The 26,769-nt window shown below is 43.4% G+C and overlaps 1 protein-coding gene across 4 annotated transcripts in view; it reads right to left on the bottom strand.

The window, feature by feature from the left end:
• RNF43 (ring finger protein 43) overlaps positions 1-26,769 on the bottom strand; it is a 64,881-nt gene that overhangs the window by 16,067 nt on the left and 22,045 nt on the right. For 3 of the 4 annotated variants that reach the window (XM_011953691.1, XM_011953692.1, XM_011953695.1), the window contains one exon: positions 1,165-1,287. The exons of the other annotated variant lie outside the window; for it this stretch is intronic. In XM_011953691.1, the coding sequence (XP_011809081.1) occupies positions 1,165-1,287 (123 nt within the window). The remainder of the gene's footprint in view (positions 1-1,164; positions 1,288-26,769) is intronic. 4 annotated transcript variants of the gene reach the window in all.

The raw sequence follows: 26,769 nt of genomic DNA, 5'->3' as shown, positions 1-26,769 counted from the left end.
TCATATGTCAAATTGAGAATAATAATGCCTACCTTTCCTGATTGTTCTGAAAAGTGAATGAGATCATACATACAAAGAATCTGTCCCATGTCCACATGGCACATTGTGAGCACACAGAAAACAGTAACTGCTATTATTAGTTAAAGCAGGAGTCACAGGCAAAGGTCTAAAGGTCCTGTGAGGTAGCGGACCAGGGTGGAGCATAGCAAAAGAGAAGGCCCACAGCTGTGGAAAAGGGGCAGCCCCAGCCCAGCTCCTACCAACCATGGCCTGTAGCAATGTACTTTGCAGCTTTCTTCTAGAGAAACTGAAAATCTGAGGGGTTTTTTTTTTTTTTTTTTTGAGAGGAAGTCCCGCTCTGTTGTCCAGGCTGGAGTACAGTGGTGCGATCTCTGCTCACTGCAAGCTCCACTTCCCGGGTTCATGCCATTCTCCTGCCTCAGCCTCCCCAGTAGCTGGGACTACAGGTTCCTGCCAACACGCCTGGCTAATTTTTTGTATTTTTAGTAGAGACGGAGTTCCACTGTATTAGCCAGGATGGTCTCGATCTCCTGACCTCGTGATTCGCCCGCCTCGGCCTCCTAAAGTACTGGGATTATAGCCGTGAGTCACCGCGCCTGGCGAAAATCTGAGCTTTTATATAAACATTTTTAATTTTTAAATGTGGCAATTAAGTTACACATTGAAAAGTCACTGTGAGGGTTAAACACAATGTGTTTACAAGCCAAACCCAGCTTATGGGCCACCAGTTTGCAATCTCAGGGGAAAATTGTGAACTTTTTAAGGGTGGGGCAATGATTTCTATTTCTGCTGTTCTTGCACATGCTCAGTGTATATTTCTAAAAGAAGAAATCCCTTCAATCGACCCCTTCTTTGCTCTGGTGCAGAGCAGGGGAAGGGACTCAGGAACTCCCAAGTGATGGGAAGGAGGTGGGATGGGGAACATGCTGGGATGAAGGTCAAAAAGTCCTGCTGGTGCTAGTCAGAGGAAAAAGAACAGAGGTGTGAATTTCCACTTCTCTCAGACCAGTCATGGGTTAGGGAAACCCAAGGGAATCAGGTACATCACTCTTAGGAAACATGGGAACAAGAGAGCACAGGGTCTTCTCGCAGCCCAGAGCTGGGTGAAGTTCTGGGTGTGTGTAGGGCGAAGTATGAGTCTACCTTGCTGGCCAGTGACAGGCAGGGGCGGGGGGCCCGTCGAGGACTCTCCAGCTTGACGATGCTGATGAATCCAGGCTCCAGATTGTCGTCATCACTGGCATTGCACAGGTACAGGGGGTGGGACTGCAGAGAGAGACAGATTTGGGTTAGGGAGGCTTTAGGCAGCAGGAGTGAGCTGTGAGAGCCACACACCTCTCCATTGTTCTAGGGAGGTACCAGGCAGGTCTCTTGGTGCCATAAAAGAGTATGCCTTATGATTGGATTGCCTCATAGTAAGCTAGTGACCACTGTTTGTCACTTCAGAGATGGTGGGGCCAAGGACACAGGTAGTGGAGGCAGACAGGAGGGAGAGGGTGTCCCAGAGGGGGCCTAAATGAAGAGCTTGCTGCAAAGCAACTCCAACAACCTTCAACTCCAACAATCCTACTTTTCTAAACTAGCCAGATGCAGAGGGCTCCTCTCCTGGCCCCAGACTCTCTACCTCCTGATCCTCCTACCTGCTCCCCAAGCCCCAGGCTAAGAGAATATCCATGTGTGCCTGTATCAGTGCTTTCAGAATCCCCATGGACAGTCCTGGGTGCTGCTGGTGCCTCCTGCCCTCCTCGGGATGCCCCCGGGCAACTGTTGCCCTGTAGATTCCCATTTCTCAGGAGGCTGGGTCTTCTCACTCGATGCTGCCTTGCTTCTCTCACTAGTCCCTTTTTTGCCTCTGCCCTGTGCCCATCCTGGGATCAAGCATGGTGTTGACAGAGAGGTGAGACTATCTTGCAATGAGGCTTGGCTAAGACATAAGCCTTGACAGCTCACTCTGGTCCCAGGAATGATGCCATGGAGGTGGAGCCAGCCCAGCCCATTTGCTCTAAGGGTATGGCAGATCCTGTCCAAGACCCTGTACCTCTGAGCCCAGCTGGTGCTGAACAAAGGAGAATGTGCCGACAGAAATCTGAGGCTCTCTTCATCAAAGGGATGGGACTGCCTTACTGTCTCTTTTCATTCATGGCGATTCGTACACCCATTTGAATCTAATTTTCCCTAAACAAAATGTCAGAGTGCGATGAGAACAAAGTATGACTTATTTGGCCCTGAATAATCCTATGGGCCAGGGCCTCCTATAAAGTAGAAACCCCACGTACCCTGGCAAGAAAGAGATTTCTTATTAGAGAACTGCCCACACTTCCCCCTCTACTACTGTTGAAGTCTGGAGGACTTCCAGAAAGAACCGTCAGAGGAACCACAGAGAATCTTGAATTTATAAAGATGTTTATGAAGATAATGTCAATGATGGATTTAAAAGTGCACTTTCTGAAAGCACTGTCAGGCTATTTCCTCTCACTGTGTCACCGTGGTCCCTTGAACATAGTAGGTTCTCAGTAAATATGTACTACCTTGCTTTGAATCAAAATCTCTGGGCAGTGGGTGTTGAAATAGGAGGGATTTCCATACTTGCTCCCAGAGTTTAAGGCCTGCTAGTCTGGTAGTGAGCAAGGTTTAGTGTGGAAGAAAGGTTATTATGTGCCCCTGCCCCCAGAAAAAGGCTGGGGCATGAGGGTGGAGTTGTTCTTACATCAGTGAAGCTGTGGCCCCTGTCTCAACAAGCTGTATTAGTCTCTCCATCTGTCCATGCATCCATTCATTGCTTTGTTCTGCCAACACGGAAGGCCCCCTTGGTGTCAGGCTCCGTCCAATGCAGTGAGGAGCTAATGATGAGTAAGAGAGGCTCCCTGCCTTAAAGCAGCTCAAAAGACAAGCATGCAACCACATTGTGATGTTACAACACAAGGGCCTATGGGAGGGCACAAAGGGGGGCAGCTAAAATACATATGGGAAGCAGAGCAGTTTTCACAAGAGGTGACTGGAGAGCTACCTTGAAAGGCTAACTAGGTATGTGTTCACCTCAGGGACCAACGAAAGGGAGCAGGGTTGGGGAGGCACATTCCTGGCAGAGGAAGCCACTGCACCAAGGAACGGAGGCCTGGCATGAGGCTGAGGTAGACTGTGGGCAGTGAGGTCTGGCATGAAAGCGAAGGCAGGACATGAGGCTGGAAGGATCCGCAAGAGTCAGGCCACAGAGCTGGGACCACAGATTTGCACTGGAGACCAATTTCTCTGAAGACTGTGGAGGACAGTCTGGTGTGGTGGGGAGTCCGAAGGCAGCTGCTCCACCAGAGCAGAAGATGGAGGCCTTCCCTGAGGAAGGACAAATCGCAGCCTGAGAAGGCTCTGCTCTGTTGTTCCTCCACCCTCCCGACACGGTCCAGCCTTCTCCAAGATGCCGCTCACTGACCAGAGGGCCACCTGGGAGAGGAAAGTCACTTTGGAAAAGCTCCTCCAGCGTGTCTGCAGATATTTAACCAGTACTCTTCCCCAGGTTTTAACAGGGAACCAGCATCTACAGCTCAGTGCTGCATTGTAGGACACCTCTGGCAAGGTGGAAGGAAAAAGACCTGGTGTGAGTCACCAAACGTGCCTGGTTCTGAACTGACAACTACGGAAGAAGGAATGGAAGGAAATTAACCATCAGTAAAGGCCTCTTGTGTGCCAGGGCGTTTAGACATTATTTCACTATAAGGTAGGTGTTATAGCCATTTTTAAAAACAATTATTTAATTTTTATGGGCACATAGTAGGTGTATATATTTATGGGATACATGAGATGTTTTGATACAGGCATGCAATGGGTACTAATCACATCATGGAGAACGGAATATCCATCTCCTCAAGCATTAATCCTTTGTATTACAGACAATTCAATTACAGTCTTTTAGTTAGTTTTAAATGTACAATAAAATTATTGTTGACTATAGTCACCCTGTCGTACTATCAAATACTAGGCCTTATTCATTTGTTGTAACTTTTTTTTAAACCCATTAACCATCTTCATCTCCCCACTACCCCTATCACAGCCACTTGAAGAGAAGCTTAAGGCTGAGAGAAATCAAGGTCATATAAGATTTGAACTCAACTCTGTCTGACTCCATTGTTGGAGCCATGGCGCTCCAAATGAACACAGCATCAACCCTCCATCCATCTCCACGCTAATGATAGTCAGGATGAGGGCAGTACAGTTGATATTTATTGGGTAAATACTGTGAGCCAGTGATTGTTCTATGCACTTTTTCATATTAACTCTTTTCATCCTCATAACAACACTATCAGGTAGAGATTTTTATTGTCCCCGTTTTAAAGATGAGGAAACTGAGGCACTAAAAGGTTAAATAACATGCCCAAGATTACACAGCTAGTAAGTGGTAGAGATTAGAAAAAAAAGGAAAGTAGTAGTAGGATAAGGTTAAAAAAATATTTAAGAACAATTTGCATTTTATTTTGAAAACATGATACTTTCCCTGAACTCATTTACTAAGAAAATTTATCTTACTAAAGCATAAGGGCCCAAATACAAGTCCCTAAAATGTTGGTGGTGACCTCTGGGATTCTTGGACCCTCTTCTCTTTTCACTCTTCTTTTTTTTTGTTTTTTTTCTTTTTTGAGACAGAGTCTCACTGTGTCGCCCAGGCTGGAGTGCAGTGGCGCAATCTCATCTCACTGCAACCTCCACCTCCTAGGTTCAAGTGATTCGCCTGCCTCAGCCTCCCAAGTAGCTGGGACTACAGGTGCCTGCCACCATGTCTGGCTGATTTTTGTATTTTTAGTAGAGATGGGGTTTCATTATATTGGCTAGGTTGGTCTTGAACTCCTGACCTCATGGTCTGCCCGCCTCGGCCTCCTAAAGTGCTGGGATTACAGGCGTGAGCCACCGCGCCCGGCCGCCTCTTTTCACTCTTGATGCCTTCTCTGGGTGACTGCAGCCAATCCCATGGCCACGGTGCCCACACAGAGGTCAGTGATTACATATGTCTTGGTCTTCTCTTAAGTTCCAGACCCTTAAGTCTAACAGCCCCCTGGACGTTTCTACCTTAATAATCTTAAATAGAACACCTCAAACTCAGCATGTTCAAGACTGAAATCATTCTATCCTCAAAACTGCTCCTCCAGTGTTTGCTGTCTTAAGGATTGCAACCACCATCCATCTATTACCCAAGCAAGTTGTTGTCCTCCTAGCCTCCATCTCCTTCACCCCCACTCCAACCACCAATATCCAATCAATCACCAAATTCTAACAATTCTACCTCCTAAATATTTGTCTTATTTTATTCTTTCTTCCATTCTTACTATCGCTATTCTAATCCAGGCCACCATCACTGCCAACCCTGTTTACTGACATAACCTGCTCCCTAGGGTCACTTCATCCCATTCAGTTCTCTATATTGCAGCCAAAGTGGTCTAAAATGTTAACTTGAGCATGTTACTCTTCTACTTACAGCTCTTACAAGGCTCCTCATAGCTCCTGATATAAAGCCTGTACTCTTAAACATAGCTTAAAAGGCTCTGCCTGGTCTGGGCCCTGCCGCATGGCTTAACATTCCCTTCCTATATCTCTTCCCGCCTTGTGACCTATGTTCCAGAAATAATAACTTGTTTCATTTCCCTAAACACCTTTGACACTTGCTGCTCTGTCCGGCATTTCCCTAATCACACACTTACCCCACGGCATTGTAATTGTCAGCTTACTTTCCTCTCTTCTCCAGATGATGACTGAGTCTAGCCTGCCCCCCACTGCCTGTTACTTTGTGGGCACTCAATATTTGTTGATTAAATGTTGAAAGTCTACAACCAGATAATTGACGATAGTTAACTATGAAGACAAGACAGAGTACACTCAAATCCTGATAATGTTTGCTCTGGGAGAGGAATTTGAGAGGGGGCAGTAAAGAGGGACTTTGGTGTTTTGCTTTGAATACTTTGATCACAGGATAATACATGACATGTTTTGTTTTTTGCTGTTGTAGAATCAAAAGGAACGACAGCTATTTATATTTTGTTCCATGTCTTTTCCCTCCTTCCCTTCCAAGGAGATGGCTTCACCTTCTATTTCCTTGCCTCAGGGGCATTTGCCAAAAGCAAATGTTGTTTAAATTCCTCCCTTCCTGGCTTTTGCAGAAAAAACTGAACTCACTGAGGAAGTGTGAGTGTCCTGAAGGCAGAAGGGCCTGTGGTGAAGGGAGGGGTCAAAGTCTCAGAACCCGGAGGGCAGGAAGGAGGGGTCAGTGTGAGGGGTCTGGAGCCAGGCTGAGTAGTGGGAAGCTGTAGCCTGTGCCCCAGAAGCAGGGGGTCCCTGGAGGACTGAGTACTAGACCCCAGGAGGCTGGGCCCTGGGAGAGATGATGTGCCTGCGTGGATTTCAAGGGAACGCCTGTGTTTGGACAAGGAACGTATCTGTGGTGGCCAGCATGGATAAATGTCAGAGGGGTCCCTTGGATATCTTGGTTTTCTTAAAACTCTGGGACTTTTGTTCTACTCTGGGAGGAGAAGTGCCTCTGAAAACAAATGTCTACACAGCTAATGGGATAGGACCTTGGTGTTAGATTTGATAAAAAGAAAATAAAGTAACATGATCTTTCTAGTACAATCATATCTGTGGCATGACAATCACATTCATTATATTTTTGTATGGTTTGACTCTTTTACAATGACAGCTGTTCAAGTATTCTCAAATTAAAAACAAATAATAGCCATTTGAACTAGGACTCAGTTCAGCACCTAGCAAGAAAGACAGCATCGGCATTCCTTGGGTATATCACAGGGGCTGTCTTTGCCCTTCCTCCAAGGAATTTTTAGCCAGGAGGCGGGTTCTTGAGAAAACAGATGCAAATACATTTGTCTCCTTGGAATGCAAGGTCTCCTAATCACGAAGATGCAAACATGATTTCTACACTGGGCCACCTGTCCCCTCAGTGACACCAGGGGGTCAAGAGAAATGAGCTTGCCTGATTTGAGAAGGGTGTGGTTGTGGAGGGCTCAGAGAAACTTGGTGAATTTGACTTCCTCAAAGGCCAGGAGTTAGGACACCCCTGTCTCACAGGCTGCCATGAGGGGCAAATTAAGAGGCACTTGCTTTCAAGCATGAGTTAGGTCATTCTGACTCAGAATTCAGCTTTGCATACACATTTTATACCCTCTGTGTAAAGATACGTGAACTGTCCTTTGGTGGTGTGTGTTGTATTTCATATTCCTGAGTCTGTTCTCCCTCTGTCCTCCTTATTTGTTCTGATTTTTTCCCCTCCCTCCCAAGACAGACCTAGGGTTCAAATTCTGACCCCATAATTTACCTGTGTGACCTTGGGCATGTTAATCTTTCTGAGTCTCATATTGCTCATCTTTGGAATGGGAACAAAAATGCTTCGTGTAGACAGGAGATAATGGATATAAGTGCCTAGCACAAAGCCTGATGCTTAGTAAGTGCTCACTTAATGGCAGCTGTTTTTATTACTGCATCTATAATAATAAAGTTCCTTCTTATTCCTGGAAGGGACAAGGCCTTTTCTGAACTTCCCCCTTCTTTGGTAATCAACAGTGCCTCTAAATGCCAGTGTTCGGCAAGGTACAGTCTGGGACAGCTCATTATCCACAGTCACTTCCCTCCTGTTCTCAGACCTCCAAACCCCACTGAACAAGCTCTTCCAGTTCTCAGCCTGCCTCCTTCCCATGAAGGAAGCCATGTGATCTCATTACCTCCTCACAAAGGGCATTTCAGGGCTCAACTGGGCCTGGAACTTAATGCTGGTCTCCCTTTATCCATGGCATCTCCTCCTCTTTGGGTGTGTGCTTCTGCAAGCAATTCTTTACTGTCTCCTGTTTCCCGGGTACTCTCCTCCCCCTCCCTGCCACCGACCTCTGCTGCAATCCTCTCTTAGTTCTCTGATTCCACGTACAGACCTTCAACTAGGCCTTGGACAGGTAACTTTACTGCTTGCTACAATTTTGCCTTTGTAATCAAGAACATTGGCCAGGCATCAAAGGCATCATTCTCCCCATTTCCTCTTTTCAGATTTTACAATCATCCTTTCCTGCGCAACCTCCATTACCTGAACTTTTATCTTAGGTAGGAGGACACACTGGCATCATAAAGTAAAGCTCCTGCAGATACGGGGGTGGGAAAAAAACAGGTTGGCCTGAAGTTGCTGCTTCCGAATCCCAGCACCAGAACGGGCCCACCACTGAGGCCCAACTTAGTCACCTTGCCTTGTATTGAAGGGAGTCAAGGCTCACATCTACAGGTTAGATCCTAATGGTTATTGTTCAGGGCTTAGATTTGGGAACCTCAACACCTCTTTCAAAACCTTATATAAACTTGTCACTATCTCTTCGGGATGACTGACTTTTTCCATGAATCAAGTTGGGAGGCTGGGGAATTGTCAAGAGGAGTTTCTCTTTATCTATTTATTTTATTTTACTCTATTTATTTTTGAGACATGCTCTTACTCTGTCACCCAAGCTGGAGTGCAGTGGCACAGTCTCAGCTCACTGCAGCCTCAACCTCCTGGGCTCAAGCAGTCTTCCTGTCTCAGCCTCCCGAGGTGCTGGGACTACAGGCATGCCTCACCAGCCTGGCTAATTTTTGTATTTTTTGTAGAGACAAGGTTTCACCATATTGCCCAAGCTGGTCTCGGACTCCTGGGCTCAAGTGATCCTCCTGCCTCAGCCTCCCAAAGTGCTGGGATTACAAGCATGCTATCTATTTTTTAAAAAATTATTCTACCAGAAAAGTGTATTCCTGCTTCGTGTAAATTTTTTAAGCTACGAAAGAAAATAATGTTGGTGGGGAGGGTGAAGCATAACCTTGGGCCATCTGATGGTAGTGCACACCAGCAGGGGATGGATGAAGAGGCCTCCATGATTTCTCACTTGATTGAGGAAACCTCCCTAGGGACACAGGGGTGCTGGTGAGCAAGAGAGCTGACAAGCATCTTTGTATGATGATTCACAGATCATAAGTGCACTCGTAAGGAAGTGGAAGAAGGTAAGGAGAAGAAGAGCTAATTATCTGAGCTGCTTTTGAAATAAAGTAATATCAGAGAAGAAAGTTTATTTGGCACTAATCAGACAGAGAGAAGGAGGAAAAATCCCAGCCACCCAAGAAGTAGAACTTTTATATCATTATATTCTCACTCAGAAACAGGGTTGGTCCTGACTCAGTCAGAATGACCTCTAGCTACAAAGGTACTAGGAAGCTACTCATGAAGTTAGAAGCAAAGAAGAGGGAGCCCATCAAATATCATTTTAGTTACATCAGGGATCTTTAGAAGCAAGGCCATGAAATAGAATACCAAGTTCTGAAGCCTATGAAGATCAAGACCTTAAAAGATAACCCAGTCATGTGTTCTGGACTCCTTTTCTCCACCAGGTGAGGAACTCAGGGCTCAACCATCCAAAAATCATACTAATTGGTCCTGGGAAGTCAGCTGACTTCTGATCACTGTCCCAGGAAAGATCTTGTGACCCTCACTGACCTCCATCTTATAGGGAGTACCACTGAGGCCCCTTGTTTAGCTAGGTCTTATTCAAAGAAGTCCTCTGCTGAAAGGCTGAAGTCTTGACACAGATGGCAAGTATTGCTAGGGGTAATATCTAATTCCCACATGCCCAGGATAAGGTCTATAGAGGCTTTGTCCAGGGCCCTTCTGAGGCATGGTCTTAACTCTTGCCACAACAAAGTAGTTAACTGAACTCTCACACCTAACCCAAAGTGCTACTTGCAAACAGCCTTGACACAGTTTGCTTTATGATTTGATTTTGCTGTTCCTGTTCCAGCCAAACTCATGCCAGAGATGGCAGGAATCTGAAAACCTACTAGAAGCAGATAAGTGTTTATTTTTGAGTAATTATTTAGGTTAAGATTTCAATGCTTAAAAGGCCAAAGACTAAAGCCAGACAGTCCCTGTGAAAAACACCAAAGAAATGAAACTTAAGGAAACCAGATCATTTGTTTAAATAAGCCAGAGGCCCATCTGGACTACCGGCAGAGCTACTTGAGCATTGCTAAGTTTGGTGATTTCAGTGCAAGGGTGTGAAAGAGCTTCATTAACATGGTTACTTCACACATATTCCAGGTCTTTCAGGCTTAGTCTCCTGCTCAGAGGCTGTAGGGATTTCAAGGTGTCCTGCAAACTCTGCTCCATACTGCTCTCTTCCACAACTGGCTTGCCCTGGGGCTTAGAAGCCCTTTGAGGGCAGATACTATCTCCAAATGGGCTGGCTCAATGAAATCTTCTATGCTCAGATTTGCGTTGGCACCAAGTAAGTGGGGATGGAATGAAGCTATGAAGCTTGCTCAGCTGGTCCCAGTCCCCAGTTCCTAGGCAGTAACACACAATATTGTATTTACATTGCAAAGTGGGAAAAATGTGGAGGATGGGCCTGGGGTTCAATAAAGAAACAATAAAGGGATCACAGGGGTAGTTGCACTCAGAAATTACATCAGGAGGAAAAGGACAAAATTATTCAAGCCACCAGCCAACTCAGATGCCCAGAGTCTCTCCTTAGAAGCCACTGGGGGGTTGACATTAGGCCAAGGAGGTTTCTGTTCAGAAGAGGCAACAGCCAGGAAGGGCTTGTGTTGGAGATAGCCCAAGGGCTCCAGCCTGACTGCTGACAGCCCTTTGACCACAGCTCTGAATCTCTGTCCATGGGGTGGCCCTAGGGAAGAGGCCTGCTTTGGGGGGACTGTTTAATGATTTGCCAGCAAAGAACTAGGCAAACAGATTGCTGGCAGCTGCCTAGATGCAACAGGAGAGTGGATTTTTATTCCCACCCACAGTGTAGCCTTCCAGGCAGGGGATAAAAGAAAAAGTGAGATGGCTCTGGGAGAGTCTGGGAGGGATTGCCATTTGGGGCTTAGCATTTCACTGGGTCTCTATGGATGGTGCCTGGATATCTCAGCATTGGTGCCAGCTGGTATTTCCATCCTCTGAATATTTTAGAAATTCCCAATAGTAGCATCTCTTGCGCTCCTAGGAGCTAAAAAGTAAGATATATAAATAGCCTTTTATGGCAGAATTCTAGGCATTAAAGAGAATGAAAGCAGAAAAACACTATCTTAGCTCCTAAGAAGTCTTTTACAGAAAACCTATGATGGGAAGATAGTTTGGTTCTCTGACAAATTCTTTTTGCTTTCTCTTCCCATGGACGTTTCTCTATTTCTCTGGTTCTATAAAGAAAAAAAATGGCACCTCTCCTATCCCCTGTGAGCCAAAGACTGTGAGAACTCCGATCCTATAGCTCTCTACTTCTTTTTGCCCTTGACTCCACATGCCAGTCCAAATTGGGCCCTTCTCTAATCCTTTGACCAGCCCTCAGTCCCCAGAACTAAATACTTTCCCTCATATATTCCCCTAAAGCCATCTATTCAAAATTCTTAAATGACACTTACCTCTTACTGTAGGTCAGTGCTCCATTGTCACCCACCCTCTTACCTATTTCCTCCAGCAGAATGCCTGATTCTTAGGGCAATGAAACATTAGTTCTTTCCTCCTTCCTGCAAAGTAGAATCTGAGCTCCTTGAGATCAGGGACTAGGTCTTATTCATCACTTACATCATGCCATGCACACAGTAGATGTTCAGAAAAATGCATGTTGAATCATCCGTTTTAATAAACAGATGTAAAATAAATTTGGTGGTTGCCTTGTCATTTTATCAGGATATGATTATTTTCAGATTTCTGCTTTCTCTTCAGAAACTTTCTGCATACTCCCTGTAAGTTTCAGTTTCAAAGTCAGCTTTAGAGTGTCTTGACCTCATCACAAGGCGGAGTTCTCTTCTTTCCTTTCCACCATCATGCCTAGATCTCCTTCACAACCCTGAACAAAACTCACTTGTTTCTGGAGAATCTTCCTGTTTAATAACCCATCCCGTTACTCTTTTATTGTCTCCTCTCAGTATCAATGTATTGCTAAGTTATGCATAACCCTGAATGGGGAAGAAAGCAACAGCCTCCCACCCCAAAGGAATGAGTCTTGCTCTCAGGAGAGTAATACCTGACTGTAGGCTACAGCAGTGTATACACATGCTGAATGCACAGGGTCTTAAGGCCATTCGTTAGACAACACACAGCGCATGGGAATGCACAGCACACAGCACATAAATACTGGGCGAATGTGGAATGAATGGACTAACTTGCTCTTGCTGTATGGCTTTGGAAGTACTCTCTTGTCATTTTGGGCCCTTCAGTCTCTCTCCCAGATTTATTGAGAGGTTATTTTTTGAGAGAAGCCATTTAGAGACTATTACAAACAATTTAAAAAAAAATCCCTGCAGTATTGACAGAAAGAAACTCTTGCTCCCCACTGGCTTCAGGCCATAGTGTCAGCTGTCTGCAGTGAACTTCAGTCCCTACCAAAATTTTATGAGGACTTGGCCCAGAGATCTGCACAGAAAAGTTCTGGGACAACTTAGAAGCAGTTCACTCCCGATAATATTCCATATTTTTTTCTGAGTGGGTTTTTCTTAGCTTTGGTGGGATGAGAGATGAATTACATTTTTTTCTCTATCCTTTATTCCTTGAAAAGCGGATGTATCTGAAGCCCACGTTTTTTTGTTTGTTTATTTGTTTGTTTTTGAGGCCGGGCGCGGTGGCTCAAGCGTGTAATCCCAGCACTTTGGGAGGCCGAGACGGGCGGATCACGAGGTCAGGAGATCGAGAGCATCCTGGCTAACACAGTGAAACCCCGTCTCTACTAAAAATACAAAAACTAGCCGGGCGAGGTGGCGGGCGCCTGTAGTCCCAGCTACTCGGGAGGCTGAGGCAGGAGAATGGCGTAAACCCGGGAGGCGGAGCTTGCAGTGAGCTGAGATCCGGCCACTGCACTCCAGTCCGGGCGACAGAGCGAGACTCCGCCTCAAAAAAAAAAAAAAAAAGTTAAAGCTTGTTTGTTTTTGAGACAGAGTCTTACTCCATCACCCAGGCTGGAGGGTGGTGCTGTAATCATGGCTCACTGCTGCCTCGACCTCCCGGGCCCAAACCTGGAAGGATCACACCTCAGTACCCCAAGTGGTTGGGAATACAGGAGCATACCACCAAGCCTGGCTAATGTTTTTGATTTCTATTTTTGGTAGAGACAGGGTCTCCCTGTGTTGCCTAGGCTGGTCTCAAAATCCTGGCCTCAAGCGATCCTCCTGCCTCAGCCTCCCAAAGGGCTGGGACTATAAGCATAAGCCACGGCATCCAGCTGAAGCCCAAGTTTTTTTGTTTTTTGGAGGTGTTTTTTTTTTTTTTTTTCTGTTGCCCAGGCTGGAGTGCAATGGCGTGATCTCGGCTCACTGCAACCTCCGCCTCCCGCATTCAAGCGATTCTCCTGCCTCAGTCTCCTGAGTAGCTGGGATTACAGGCATGTGCCACCATGCCTGGCTAATTTTTGTACTTTTAGTAGAGACAAGGTTTCACCATGTTGGCCAGGCTGGTCTTGAACTCCTGACCTCAAGTGATCTACCTGACTTGACCTCCCAAAGTGCTGGGATTACAGGTGTGAGCTACCGTGCCCAGCTAAAGCCCAAGTTTTAAAGACTTCAGTTAAAGAGACATTTGATTCCACCACCCCACCTTTGTTTCAGCTTCCCAGCAGCTTGATCAGCTCTCCAGCCTACCCTGCCTCTGAGAACCTATGTAGGCCACCTCATGCCAAAGGCAGTTGTATGTTCAAATATTCCAGACATCCTTTGACTTGCTCTTTATGAACTATGAGCTCTTTGTTACTTCTTAATTGTTCAAACCTCTTTATTTTTCTTGCTAAGCACAAATAGTAAGAGACACAAAAAGATAATCAAAGTACTGATAAATGAGAGAGGAATCTTCTCAGTTATCAAGTTGGCTCTGCTGAATAGAATTTCCTGTTCACATCTGTCAGAAGATTCAGGGAGGTACCATAACCACACTGAGTGGGTAAGGGAAGTACTTAGAGAGTTAGGGAGGGGAGCCAAATTCCTGGGTTGAGAGTTCACAGGGCAATGAGGATCAATAGCAGCACTTTTGATTTGTACACTGTTATCAAGGTACAAAGCAACACTACCCTTTGTCCTTTTTATTTTTACTCTGCTAATGGAACCCTTCACCCTAAATTAAGATTATTATTCAGCTTTGATGTTGCATTTTATATTAGCAAAGTGCTTTATAATCCTTCATTAGCAATTTTACTCTCTTTATTAATACCACTCATTTCACAAATTAGGTAACTGAGGCTTGAAGAGACAATGCAATGCATATTGGGCTTGTGACCTGACTTCTGGGCATTGATTTCAGGTACTAAATCTAATGAAGGGAGACTTGACAGACCCCAGGAAGAAGCACAGAGTAAAAGGGCAGAAGCACGGACACAACAAGAACTTTCTTGGGAACTAAACCTCCGATGACATAGTGAAATACTTCAAAATGTTGCTTTCTTTTGCTGGTAGTAAAATTGAGAGCTCTCACAAGCTTAAATGAAAAATATGACCACCAAACACATCTTTAACAGGAAAACAGTTTTCTTGATTGCTGAATTTCCTCCCTAACAGAGTTGACATAGAAAAATAAATGTGTTTGAACTTCATGATGTCAGTTGTTTCCTAAGAAAGGGACTGATACTACAGCAAGACAAAGAGCCCTAAATTACTTCTGACCCGATGAATCCGCGCTTCTTGACTCTTCACGGGTTGCTCATGACATAATGCTATTCTAGTTCTTCCACTTCCCTGATTGTCCTCACTTATTGCCTCTTCCTCTTACTTTTCTTCCTCTCCTTCTTGTTTAAATATATATGTTTCCTAAAGATGTATTCTCTGATCTCTTTTATCTCTCTTCTGAAGTTCTTATTCACTCCAGTATCTTTAGTTATGACTCCCAAATTGGTATCTGAAGTCAAATCTTCTGTACTTCAAAATGCTTGTTAAACATTATTTCTTTGTAGTCCTCCTGATACCTCAAACTTAAATATACCAAACCCAAATATCACATTCTCCCTACACTCCACCCTAAGCCAATAACCTCTCTTAACTTACCTATTTCAGGTAATGGCACCACCATTTACCTAGAGACTCAGGCTGAGCACCTCACAGTCATTATGATTCCTCCTCCTAGTAATTGCAAAGACTATGCCATCACTTGTCTTTGGAGATCTACCTTTTCTATGTCTCTGGAGTCAGAACCATTACAACAGACTTCTAACTAGTCTTTAGTCTCTCACCATTCTAAAGCTCTCTGTCATTTCAAGAACAATCTTCCTAGACACAGCACTGATCCTATCATTGCCCTGTTCAAATACTATCAGTGGCTGTCCACTGTCTTCTGAATTAAATTCAAACTCCATAGCCTGTCACATCAAGGCCTTGGTGCTCTGTACTGGTTTTGGAATCAGACAAGTTGGTTTTAAATTTCAACTCGGTTTTGCATTTCAACTCTATCACTTCCAAGCTGTGGGTAACCTAATCTCTCTAAGTCTCCTTTTAAAAATGGAGGCTGGGCACAGGTGGCTCATGCTTGTAATCCCCTGACTTTGGGAGGCCAAAATGGGCAAATTACTTGAGTCCACAAGTTCAAGACCAGCCTGGGAAACATAGCAAGACCCCATCTCTACAAAAAATGTTTTAAAAATTAGCTGTGCATGCTAGTAGATGTCTGTAATCCCAGCTACTCAGGAGGTTGAGGCTACAGGATTGCTTGAGCCCAGGAGGTCGAGGCTACAGCAAGCTATGACTGTGCCACTGCACTCCAGCTTGTGCAAGACCTTGTCCCTAAAAAAAACAAGAAACGAAACAAAAACAACAAAAAACACCATGCAAGAAGATCATTGCAGAAATAAAATGAAGTAACATATTTAAAGTACCAGCAGTTCCTGCACATAGTAATCACTTAGAAGTATGTGTTTCTTCCCTTCTCTACCTTTTCAGTTTCATCCCCACCTCTCTCCTCAATGTACCATACTAGTCCAAAATAAATTGGATTACTCACTATTCTCTCATATTCTCTTGGAATGCCTATTATTTCTGTTCTGTGACTTATTAAAATCCTATATATCCTTCAACGGCAAGTTCATATGCTACCTCTTCCATGAAGAATCTCTTCTTCTTCATCTGAAATGCCCCAAACATCTTGTTTGTATCTACATATGGTAATTTTCACCTTCTGCTTTATATTCTTTTCTTTTTTTAATAAACAGAGATGGGGGTATTGCTATGTTGCCCAGACTGGTCTTAAACTTCTGGCCTCAAGTGATCTTCCTGTCTTGGCCTCCCAAAGTGCTGAGATTATAGGTGTGAGCCACCATGCCTGGCCTATACTCTTACTTACTAAATTGAGGGCAGGGGTTTCTTTACAATCCCGCATAGCACAATGCTCTAACGTAAAAGGCAGTCAATAAATGTGTGCTAAATTAATATTGAAAATATTTGGTCTCCCAGGTCCATTTTGGTCCATTTCTTTGTGATTCGTACTTCACACTAAGCACTCTTTAGAAACAACCTCTGGAGGGATATCAGAATTTCAAACAATGTTAACAGAGAAGCTGAGTCAGTCTGGGATTAAGTTTAGTCCTAGTTCAGCCAAAAGGAATTGTCTGGACTCTGTTCCTGCTTGAGGAGATATCATAATTTGGCAGCTTGTGTGAGCCATGGGAACTCATTTGAATACATTTACACGAGAATGTATTTGTCTTAGGAATGGGTACACCAAAGTGCATGACACCTGGCTGGGCGCGGTGGCTCACACCTGTAATCCCAATACTTTGGGAGGCTGAGGCAGGCAGATCACTTGAGGTCGGACGCTCGAGACCAACCTGGCCAACACGGTGAAACCCTGTCTCTACTAAAAATACAAAAATTAGCCAGGCATGGTGGCAGGTGCCTGTAATCCCAGGTACTCAAGAGGCTGAGGCAGGAGAATCAGGAGAATCGCTTGAACCTGCAAGGCGGAGGTTGCCGTGAGCCAAGATTGTGCCACTGCACTCCAGCCTGGGCAACAGAGAGAGACTCCGTCTTAAAAACAAAACAAAACAAAACAAAAAAAGTGCAAGACACCTATAAAAGTCAACTACTATTAGATTGACAATGACAATGGCTTCACTGGAAACAAAAGGAGATCCAAAAAGTTCTGAATAGTTCTGAACATGGCTCAGCTAAGATATAACTATCTTACTCTGGCTTTCATCCAATACATTTCCTCTTGGCCCAGTTAGCAAATGGGTAATTATATGACATCAGCCACCATGGGGTGGCTGGGACATAAGGTGGCTTCATGGTGCCATATAATGTGGCACCAAGTTTCTTAATCACCAACCACAGGTGCATCAATTCTTCCTCCCACCACACACACCCCCTCCATAAAACCACCTTATCTGATATTTCTGTTGACACAATGACTATGCTTCAGGCACTTTCCTTTGCTTCTTCTTAATGTTTGTTCGGGTGGGTACCTCTGTGCAGATGCCTATAAATGAGTTCTTAGGGTACAGGAGTAACTACCCAGTCATCAGGCCATACTTTTGTTTTTAGGCAGGTTTAATTTAACTCAGAAAGTAGCAGCATATGTAATTGCTAAGCCAACACCTACCTGAAATACTTCAGAGGCTAAGCCCCTTTCCTAGCCAAATACCTAACTACTAGAGTTGCCGTCTGTTACTAAGTTGATTCCTTGCCTGGGCATTATTGGACCTGTTTCTGGAGCCATCTTTCTCCCTAAAATGACAGCCACAATAGTTTCCCCCAAACCCTTTGTGACAGGGCAGATCAATGGCTCCCAAGTGATCCCTGTCAAGAAACAAGAGACTCCGGCCGGGCGCGGTGGCTCAAGCCTGTAATCCCAGCACTTTGGGAGGCCGAGACAGGCGGATCACGAGGTCAGGAGATCGAAACCATCCTGGCTAACACGGTGAAACCCTGTCTCTACTAAAAAATACAAAAAACTAGCCGGGCGAGGTGGCGGGTGCCTGTAGTCCCAGCTACTCGGGAGGCTGAGGCAGGAGAATGGCGTAAACCCGGGAGGCGGAGCTTGCAGTGAGCTGAGATCCGGCCACTGCACTCCAGCCTGGGCGACAGAGCGAGACTCTGTCTCAAAAAAAAAAAAAAAAAAAGAAACAGAGACTCACTTCATGTGACCACTGAGTGCAATGCTGGATGGGCATGCACAGAGATTTCCCTCATAGGTACATCAGAATGGGTCTGAAATATGGCCTCTTACTTGGCAAGTATTTGATGAGCACCTATCTTCTTCCCTAAACTGTTAGGTCCAACTCAGGTGGTACAGTCTCACTGGGAAGATAACATATTCACAAAGTAAATGGTGGTACAAAATGACATTGTATCAAAGGCCACATTGTGTGGTAAAGCCTGTAGGACCTACAGGATTTGTCGAGGAGATGGATCTTAAGCTCACCCTTAAAGAGGACAGAATTTGGACAGGAGAAAAAAAGCCACAGGATCTAGTCCATTGGCATCTGTCAAATGGATTTTTCAAACTTCTGAGCTTACTTGAGAAGAAACCAGGAGCCAGGTGAGAGAAAAAGTAAGGTTCTTGAGCAGTTTCTCCCAAGTCTTCAAGGTACAGGAAGACTTGTCTGACTGACAAAATAGATCTGCAAAGATAGTTTGGATAGCTGAGGTAGGATCAAATTACAAAGGCTACTGCATGCCAAGATGAGAGTTAAAGCTTGCTCTCATATGCAAAAAAAGGAATCATCCTAAATTCCTAAGAGGATCTCATTATCAAAACAGTACTGTAAGAAGAACAATTTAATAGCAGAGTAAACTAGTGCAATGAAGAGAAAATTAATGGTAGGAAAATCAATTAGAGAGTTCCAGTAATCTAGTACTGGCATGATGAGAGCTTGAACTCTGGTAGTAATAGTTAAAAGGAGAAGGAATGAATCACAGAAATTACGAAGGAAGTGTTAAAAGTACTTGACAGATTGGAGTACAAGGATGAAGGAAATGGAGAAGTTAAAAGTTCTAAACCTGGAGAATTGGAAAAAAGATGTTGCATTAACAAAATGGGGAAATTAGAAAAAGAAGTTAGAGTAGGGAAAATTTAAGTCAGTCTTGATATACTAAATGAGGAATGAACATTTAAATCTTAAAGGCAGTTTGAAATAGGAATTGGAGTTTGAGTGACAAGCCTTCTGAAACTGATTCTGATATATGCTAAAATTTGCTAACTATTGACCAACAGGGTCCAAAACAATTCTAGGCAGTTTCCTTACTACATGTAGAATGAAAGCCACCAGAGTGGGAGGCCAATATGCAAAACTGGTCATTTCCCAAAAGATAGGCTCTAAGTTCAGGTAGAAGAACAGAGGCTTCCTCCATTATTTCCCCATCATATTAAATTTACATATGATCTCAATATTAACCAGGGCATTGAGTGGATCTGAAACATCTGCAGAAGCTTCAAAGCTTTCTTGTATCTTATAAATTCTGTATGTCTACAATTCTACTACATAAATATGATCTAACACATGCTTTCAAATTACTACTCTCCTGTTTACCATGAACAAATAACAATGCTGGACAAAATGGTAATAAAATTTGATTTAGTTTGCCTTAGTGCTTCAATTCTTCTAAAGGACCTAATTTCTTTTTAAGATTGAACTACTGCTTTTTCCATGGAAGAAAGTATTACTTGTCTTAGATGAGAAAAAGGATACACTGCTCATCTCTGCAGTTGGTAAATCAGAAGTAGAGCACATGACGGGCTGCAGGGCGGCATGTCCTCATCCTCAAGCTCTGCACTCTTTTATTTTATCCATGCTCCTCCAAAGCTACATTCAGAATCAGCAAAGAAAATGTGAATGGTGGGAATGAGACAAACCCCAAATCCAGAATATGTAAAGGGAATAAAACAGTGCCCCCGAAAGCTGAGCAAAACGGAATATAAAACAAAGAAAACAGAAGGCATGAGGTCAGAGCTTTCTAACTAATAAGTTATGAGGGCCCCAGTCAAGTTATAAAAGGCAGATCCTTTTTTTTTCTTTTTTTAATTTTCTAGAAGAATGTCACATGGCCCTATCATTTTTCTTTAGTTGAAGAAAGTGAGGCAAATGTTAAGATATTGTTTTGTAGAGCAAAAAACTCTAGCTGCTTTACATGTGAGATTCTGGTATAAAGGGTAAAACCTGCAATTTTGATGCTCACCTTGAATCCTGGTGAGTGTAGGATTTTATTTCACCTGCTATTTAAAACCTATGGCCTAATCTACACTGTTTCAGCAACAGTAGCCTTAAAACCATATGACCATCTTTAGAAATAGTAACCAGAAAAGGGTCTTCTGAAATTAAGATGCTTACAATAAGTTGCACTTGGCTTTTCTGTACCATCCTTTGATACCAGAACACTTAAATTCTAGCTCCTCAGCTAAATTCTAAAAGAGGTTTAATGATCCCATTTACTAAGTGCCTAGAATACTCAATATTGCTTAGCAAAAGTAGCAATTTAATGAAAAAGGCAAAAGAAAATGGGTGAGAAACATGAAAGAAAAGAAGCAAATTTTAAACAAAGGACTGAAACTTTTTGTTTTTCGTGGAATGAAGTTTCCCTGATCACTTCTGTCCATGCTGCTGTTCTTTCTCCTTGTAAAGTCCTGTAGAAACTCACTGTATACTCTCAAGGTAGAGTTCTCTAGTATGTATCTAGAGTATCTGAAGGGGCTCCATTAGTAAGCACCTTGAGGGCAGGAATGTTTGTTATCTTATGCTCCTTCAGGCCCTCCGGGGCCCAGCATTGTGCCCTGCACCAGGGTTTAGTAATACTGAGTAATTGTGAAGCCAACTGGAGATATGGAGTACACTAAGGACCAAACCTAGAAAGATCGTAAAGCAGAGGGACAAATAAAAAGGATGAGGGGTGAGCTTTCAGACATGAGTGTGTGCTGGAAAATTGAGCTGAAAAATTAAATTTCCAATTCAGAAAATTCCTTCGCCACTGTTTATTCCTGGTCAGGGATCCCACCTCTCCACCACCACCCCCATTCCCCACTGTCCAACACATTTTTTTCCTTCCAGCATCAGCCAGGTGCAGAACAAAAGGAAATTAATGATTTAGTTATTGCTCCATTGCTGAAAGTTTGAAAGTCAGTCATTCGGAGCAGGTTCCATTGTGTGTCCCTGCATGTCTTGGGCTTTGGTGGCTGTGCACAGAGTACCATGGCTCCAATCACCACAGTGGGGGCCAATGCTGGACGCCCTGGCTTCTGAGCAAGAGAGATGAAAGGCTTCTTCTAATGTAATAACTGACGGCCTCTCAGTGCCGTTTGAACTGTTTACAGGCTGAGTTAACGATTACAGGCAATGTGTATCTTGGCTAGGTGCCTGAAATTCTTACCCACCCGTCAGATATTATCAAAGAGCCCTTCCATGCCTGGCTGGAGTCCTTCCAAAGCACCTCACAGAGATGCCGACACAAAAGGAGGAGTGTTCAGAATGTGCTCTCTGTCTCTCCAGAGGCCAGCAAGAAAGTCAGAGGATCAGCATGAATTAGGTGCTGGGGACACTGAGTTTCCAGGACCACTCAGGACTGGGGAGAGGGTCAAGGTCAGAACTGGGGCCAGCAGAACCAGATTCCTTTCAAAGCAATTTAGGAGGTGTATGTAAGAGTCTTTGCAGCTGGTAGCTAAAGGATGGGGGTAGAAAAACGACCCTCAAGATGAAACAGAAATCTATACCACATAATAGAACAAGCAGCCCCTAAGACAGTGGATCTAGAAGAATGGACTAATTATTATGGGGCCGTGATCAGAGGAGGGAGGAAAGTATATTTACCCCCCAAGGGATATGCACACAATTTGTAAAAGAATATCACCTTAAGGACAGGACAGAGCAGGACCAGAGTAGGAAACTTCAAAAATAATAGTAAATGAAGTAGGGAGAGCTAAGAAAATACTTCTTTTTTGGGGTGAATCCCAAGAGACTAAACGGTATCTGTTTAAGAACTATCAAAATGTTTTTCGCACAAATACATACTTCATATTAATCATGAGATATAATGGGAAGCCAGCTAGTTAATGACTAAAAAATGAACTTGTCATCAAATAATGCTGGAAAAGCTTAGGAAAATAGTAATTTTTACTTCTTATTTATTAAGTCCCCATTGACCTCTGGAATACATATGGAAGGGAAATAAATGGCAGTCCCTACAACTAAGATATATAAATCTAAAGTAAGACAGTTACACACTCATTCCAAAACTATTATCACTACAACAGCTCTCTCAAAGCGGAATACCTGTCTTCAAAACCTAGGGAGGGGGTTATATGGCTTCTTTATCTCCATACATGGCCTAATGTAGAGAACAGCATATAACTTAGCACAAAATGCTCTCACAAGAAACTCTGGCAACAAAGGATGTAATTCATGCTCTTTTATCCGTATGTGAATATAATAATCATTAGTACCTTGTGTTTCCTTGAAGCTTCAATTGGATATGGTTGTTTCATTCTCTTGTCTTAACTTGCAGGTTAATGTTGCTATTATGGAGCAGCTGGTGACCCACCCTGTGTAGTGGGGGATAGGCCCTCGTGTTAAAAGACTCTTCTTTGGGTTATCTACCTTGAGGAGGAGGTACACTTGACATTCCAGTTGACCCTTAAACAACACAGGTTTGAACTGCGTGGATTGTCTTCTGCCTCTGACACCCCTGAAACAGCAAGAACAACCCCTTGTCTCCCTCTTTAACCTAGTAAAGTGAAGACAAGGAGAAGGAAGACCTTTATGATGATCCACTTTCACTTAATGAATAGGAAATGCATTTCCTTGGGCCAGGTGCAGTGGCTCATGCCTGTAATTCCGGCACTTTGGAAGGCCAAGGCAGATGGATCACCTGAGGTCAGGATTTTGAGACCAGCCTAACCAAAATGGTGAAACCCCATCTCTACTAAAAATACAAAAATTAGCCAGCATGGTGGCAGATGCCTGTAGTCCCAGCTACTTGGGACGCTGAGGCAGGAGAATCACTTGAAAGCAGGAGGCGGAGGTTGCAGCAAGCCAAGATGGCACCACTGCACTCCAGCCTGGGCATCTAGAGCAAAACCCCATCTCAAAAAAAAAATTCTCTTCCTTATGATTTTTTTAGTAATATTTTCTTTTTTCTAACTTACATTATTGTAACATAGCATATGATACACAAAACATGCAAAATATGTTAGTCTACTGTTATTAGTAAGGATTCTAGTTAACAGTAGCTTATTAATAGTTAGGTTTTGGGGGTATCATATGTTATATGCAGATTTTTGACATGCAGGAAGTCAGTGCCCCAATCCTTGTGCTGTTCAAGAGTCAACTGCACTATTTTGATTACAATGTAGGTTAAGAAACTGACTAATTTAATATTTGAGACTCATTGTAATGCTTTCTACAACAGATCATAACTCATATGCATTTTACTTGGGCAGTGCCCTAAACAGAAACACAACTGGAGGGCCAGGTGTGGTGGCTCACGCCTGTAATACCAGCGCTTTGGGAGGCTGAGGCTGGCGGATCATGAGGTCAGGAGATCGAGACCATCCTGGCTAACATAGTGAAATCCCATCTCTACTAAAAATACAAAGAAATTAGCTGGCTGTGGTGGCGGGTGCCTGTAGTCCCAGCTACTCAGGAGGCTGAGGCAGGAGAATGGCGTGAACCCGGGAGGCGGAGCTTGCAGTGAGCCGAGATTGCACCACTGCACTCCAGCCTGGGAGACAGATCAAGACTCCATCTCCAAAAGAAACAGAATTGGATGTGGTTGGTTGTTTCAGAGAAGTGCTCCCAGCATTCCCTAGACTCCTCTCTACTGGGGATACCCTTCTCTCCTGAGGAAAGGCAATAGTTCAGTTTGATTTTTAGAACACAATTAGAAATCTTGGTTGTAATAAAATGAAAGAAAGAATGTGAGTCAGTGGTAAGCTTTGAAAGGTAAAACTACAAAAGGAAACCCTATCCATTGATGGTGAATTTTAGAAGAAATTCCAGAGAATCTCTTAGAATGTGGCCGCATGCTTTTCTAGAAGACAGCCTTAAAAAAAGAAGAGAACATGTCTTTGGCTTATCTATGACTTGATATCAAATAGAATAATGAAGAAAAGTAAAGCATTGAATATTATGTACATGAAGAGAAATAATCTAGAAGGTGATTAGAGAAACAGAAGAAATCAAGTAAAGTAAGAACTTAGATATCACTGCACTTCTGAAATACGCAGAAACCAGACAGTTCAACAACTCTCACACAGCGTGGGTGACAGCACACCTGGAGCACTTCCTATCCTATGCTTAGAGGTCTTACTTTGTAAAAGAGATTAACACACAAGAAGTTCAAAGCAGGCCAACAAAAGGGTAGAGGGACTTGAGGAGATGATTCACAGGGAAGGGCAAGGGCCACCTAGATGAACACTTTTGAGAATAACAACAAGAAGGGTACCCGCAATAGTTACCTCTCTAGTAACCGGGCTGATCCAGATGCACTGGCTCCATTGAAACACCAGCTGTGTCTTTGAACTTTAGGACTCTTGGGGTGGGTGGGAAATAGCCCTCTTTCATCCTCCCAACTGCTGTTACTTTCAGGGTTGTGAAAATCTATGGAGGCACAATGGTTCAGCTATTCCACCTTATCTAGAGAGTTGAAACTCCACCACAGAGCTCTCCAAAGTGGCACATGGTGCTGTGCAGGCAAGTATATCGAGAGGAAAATAAAGTTCTTTATCGGTTTGCCATATAATAAGTCTGTTTGGACAGACTGACAGTATATGGAAAATGGATAAGAAACACTGATTTCCTTCCTCACAAGATACCACTGCAACCCCTTTCTGCCTTCAGTACCTAGCAAAACTAGCAAATATTAAACAGGATCTGAAATTCCTTTGGGAAAAAAATATAAGATAATGACTTTGAGACAGCCAAATAGTCTGTCAAAGCATGTCTTACTTATCCAAAGATAATGGAAAGATGATTGTCAATACAAGGCAATATAATGTGATGTTAAGTTCCCTAGCTTTAAATATATATACAACTCAAACTATTTCTGATCAGAGATCTGGTTCCATAGTCAGATGCATCCAAATCCACTACCATAGCAATAGCTATGAAGTTACCCCTTACACGCCTTTATGAGGGACAGTTTATTATTGTGTACACTTGAACTCCTAGAAACAGTCACAGTTCCCTGTGACTGAGTAATAACTAATTCTATTATTATGGCAATTTAATCAGAAAGCTATAGAACACAAATATCTGAGAAATATTCTTTTAGAAGAAAGATCATGTAACTTAGTCCCTCACTATAAAGATCAGGTGTTAAACTAAAAGAAAAGAGTAGACTGCTTTTGCAGCTTGAGAAAAAGAAAGGTGGTTTCTCTAGCTAAAAGTTTATAGATGATGCAGGAAATGCTGCTTAGAAGCTGCTTTCTAAACAAACTGCAAAGGGATGACTATAAACATTTTATCAACAAGTTATAATAAAATCGTCTAAGAAGCTGCCTCACTATTAAGGATAGAGAAAAACCACAGATGCTGTGATTTCAGCTCTTCTCTTTCACTTTCTTTATTTTGTAATTGTCTTTAAAATCTAAGCCTTCATTTGACAGGGAGGGGAGAAAAGGATCTTTTTCTGATGGGAAGACACAACCATTAGGATGTAGCCTGGCATGCATTTCCACTGCCTGTTAATGTAGCCTGCAGAAAACTGTCTTCAGAAGAACAATAGCAGCAATACACCAACTTATTCAACAAAATGATTATTTTATCACACTTATTGAAATATAGACAGTGAACCTGGTGTAGCATATGACATAGGAGGGAACAGGCCTGCTCATCAAAATTCCAACCTAAAAAAGACCGACATGATATGGAGGATACGGAAATGATAACAACTGTTGATAGAAGAAACGTTTGACTTGACAGTGGGCACGGATTTTCAAATAACCCAAAAATGAAAATGAGAGACACACTTTGGGAGGCCGAGACGGGCGGATCACGAGGTCAGGAGATCGAGACCATCCTGGCTAACACGGTGAAACCCCGTCTCTACTAAAAATACAAAAACTAGCCGGGCGAGGTGGCGGGCGCCTGTAGTCCCAGCTACTCGGGAGGCTGAGGCAGGAGAATGGTGTAAACCCGGGAGGCGGAGCTTGCAGTGAGCTGAGATCCGGCCACTGCACTCCAGTCCAGGTGACAGAGCGAGACTCCGCCTCAAAAAAAAAGAAAAAAAGAAAAAAAAGAAAATGAGAGACAAAAAAACAGAAGGACCATCATGTAGATTAAAATTCTTAAGGGGCAACATAGTCAACACAACTGAGGAGAGATGAGCCCGCAACCATTTAACAGGAAAAAAACTCATATCCCACATGCTGAAACAGACAAGCCTCAGACAAGGCTAAAACAGAGGGAAAGAGGTCAGTCCGTAAGAAGGTCAAACTTAACTGTTTTCCACTAAGTACAATTAACTAAAATAATGAGTAGAAGAGCAGACTTGAGGGGGGAAAAAACAGAGCGGGTACTGTCCTAAGGTTATCCATTTTACATGTAACCATGCTCTCAACAGACAAAATTTCAAAGGCTACATATTTAATTTGGCTTCAGGGTCTTCAAAGCAAGCTATTTTTAGAGACTGGTCTGAGGTTTGCTTAGAGTTAGCAGCTTCCTCTAAAGGATTGAAAATGAGGATTTAGAATATTCTCTCTAAAGAATATATACAATATGGAATATGTATATACGCATGGAATACATCTATACAATATATAGATATATTCATTCTAACCTAGACATATTTTATCCTTTATGTACACAC

This window comes from Colobus angolensis, unplaced genomic scaffold (genome assembly GCF_000951035.1).
Source record: "Colobus angolensis palliatus isolate OR3802 unplaced genomic scaffold, Cang.pa_1.0 Scaffold37, whole genome shotgun sequence".
Classification (NCBI taxonomy): domain Eukaryota; kingdom Metazoa; phylum Chordata; class Mammalia; order Primates; family Cercopithecidae; genus Colobus; species Colobus angolensis.
The sequence above is the reverse complement of the archived record's forward strand: the minus strand, read 5'-3'. Positions and strand labels throughout refer to the sequence as shown.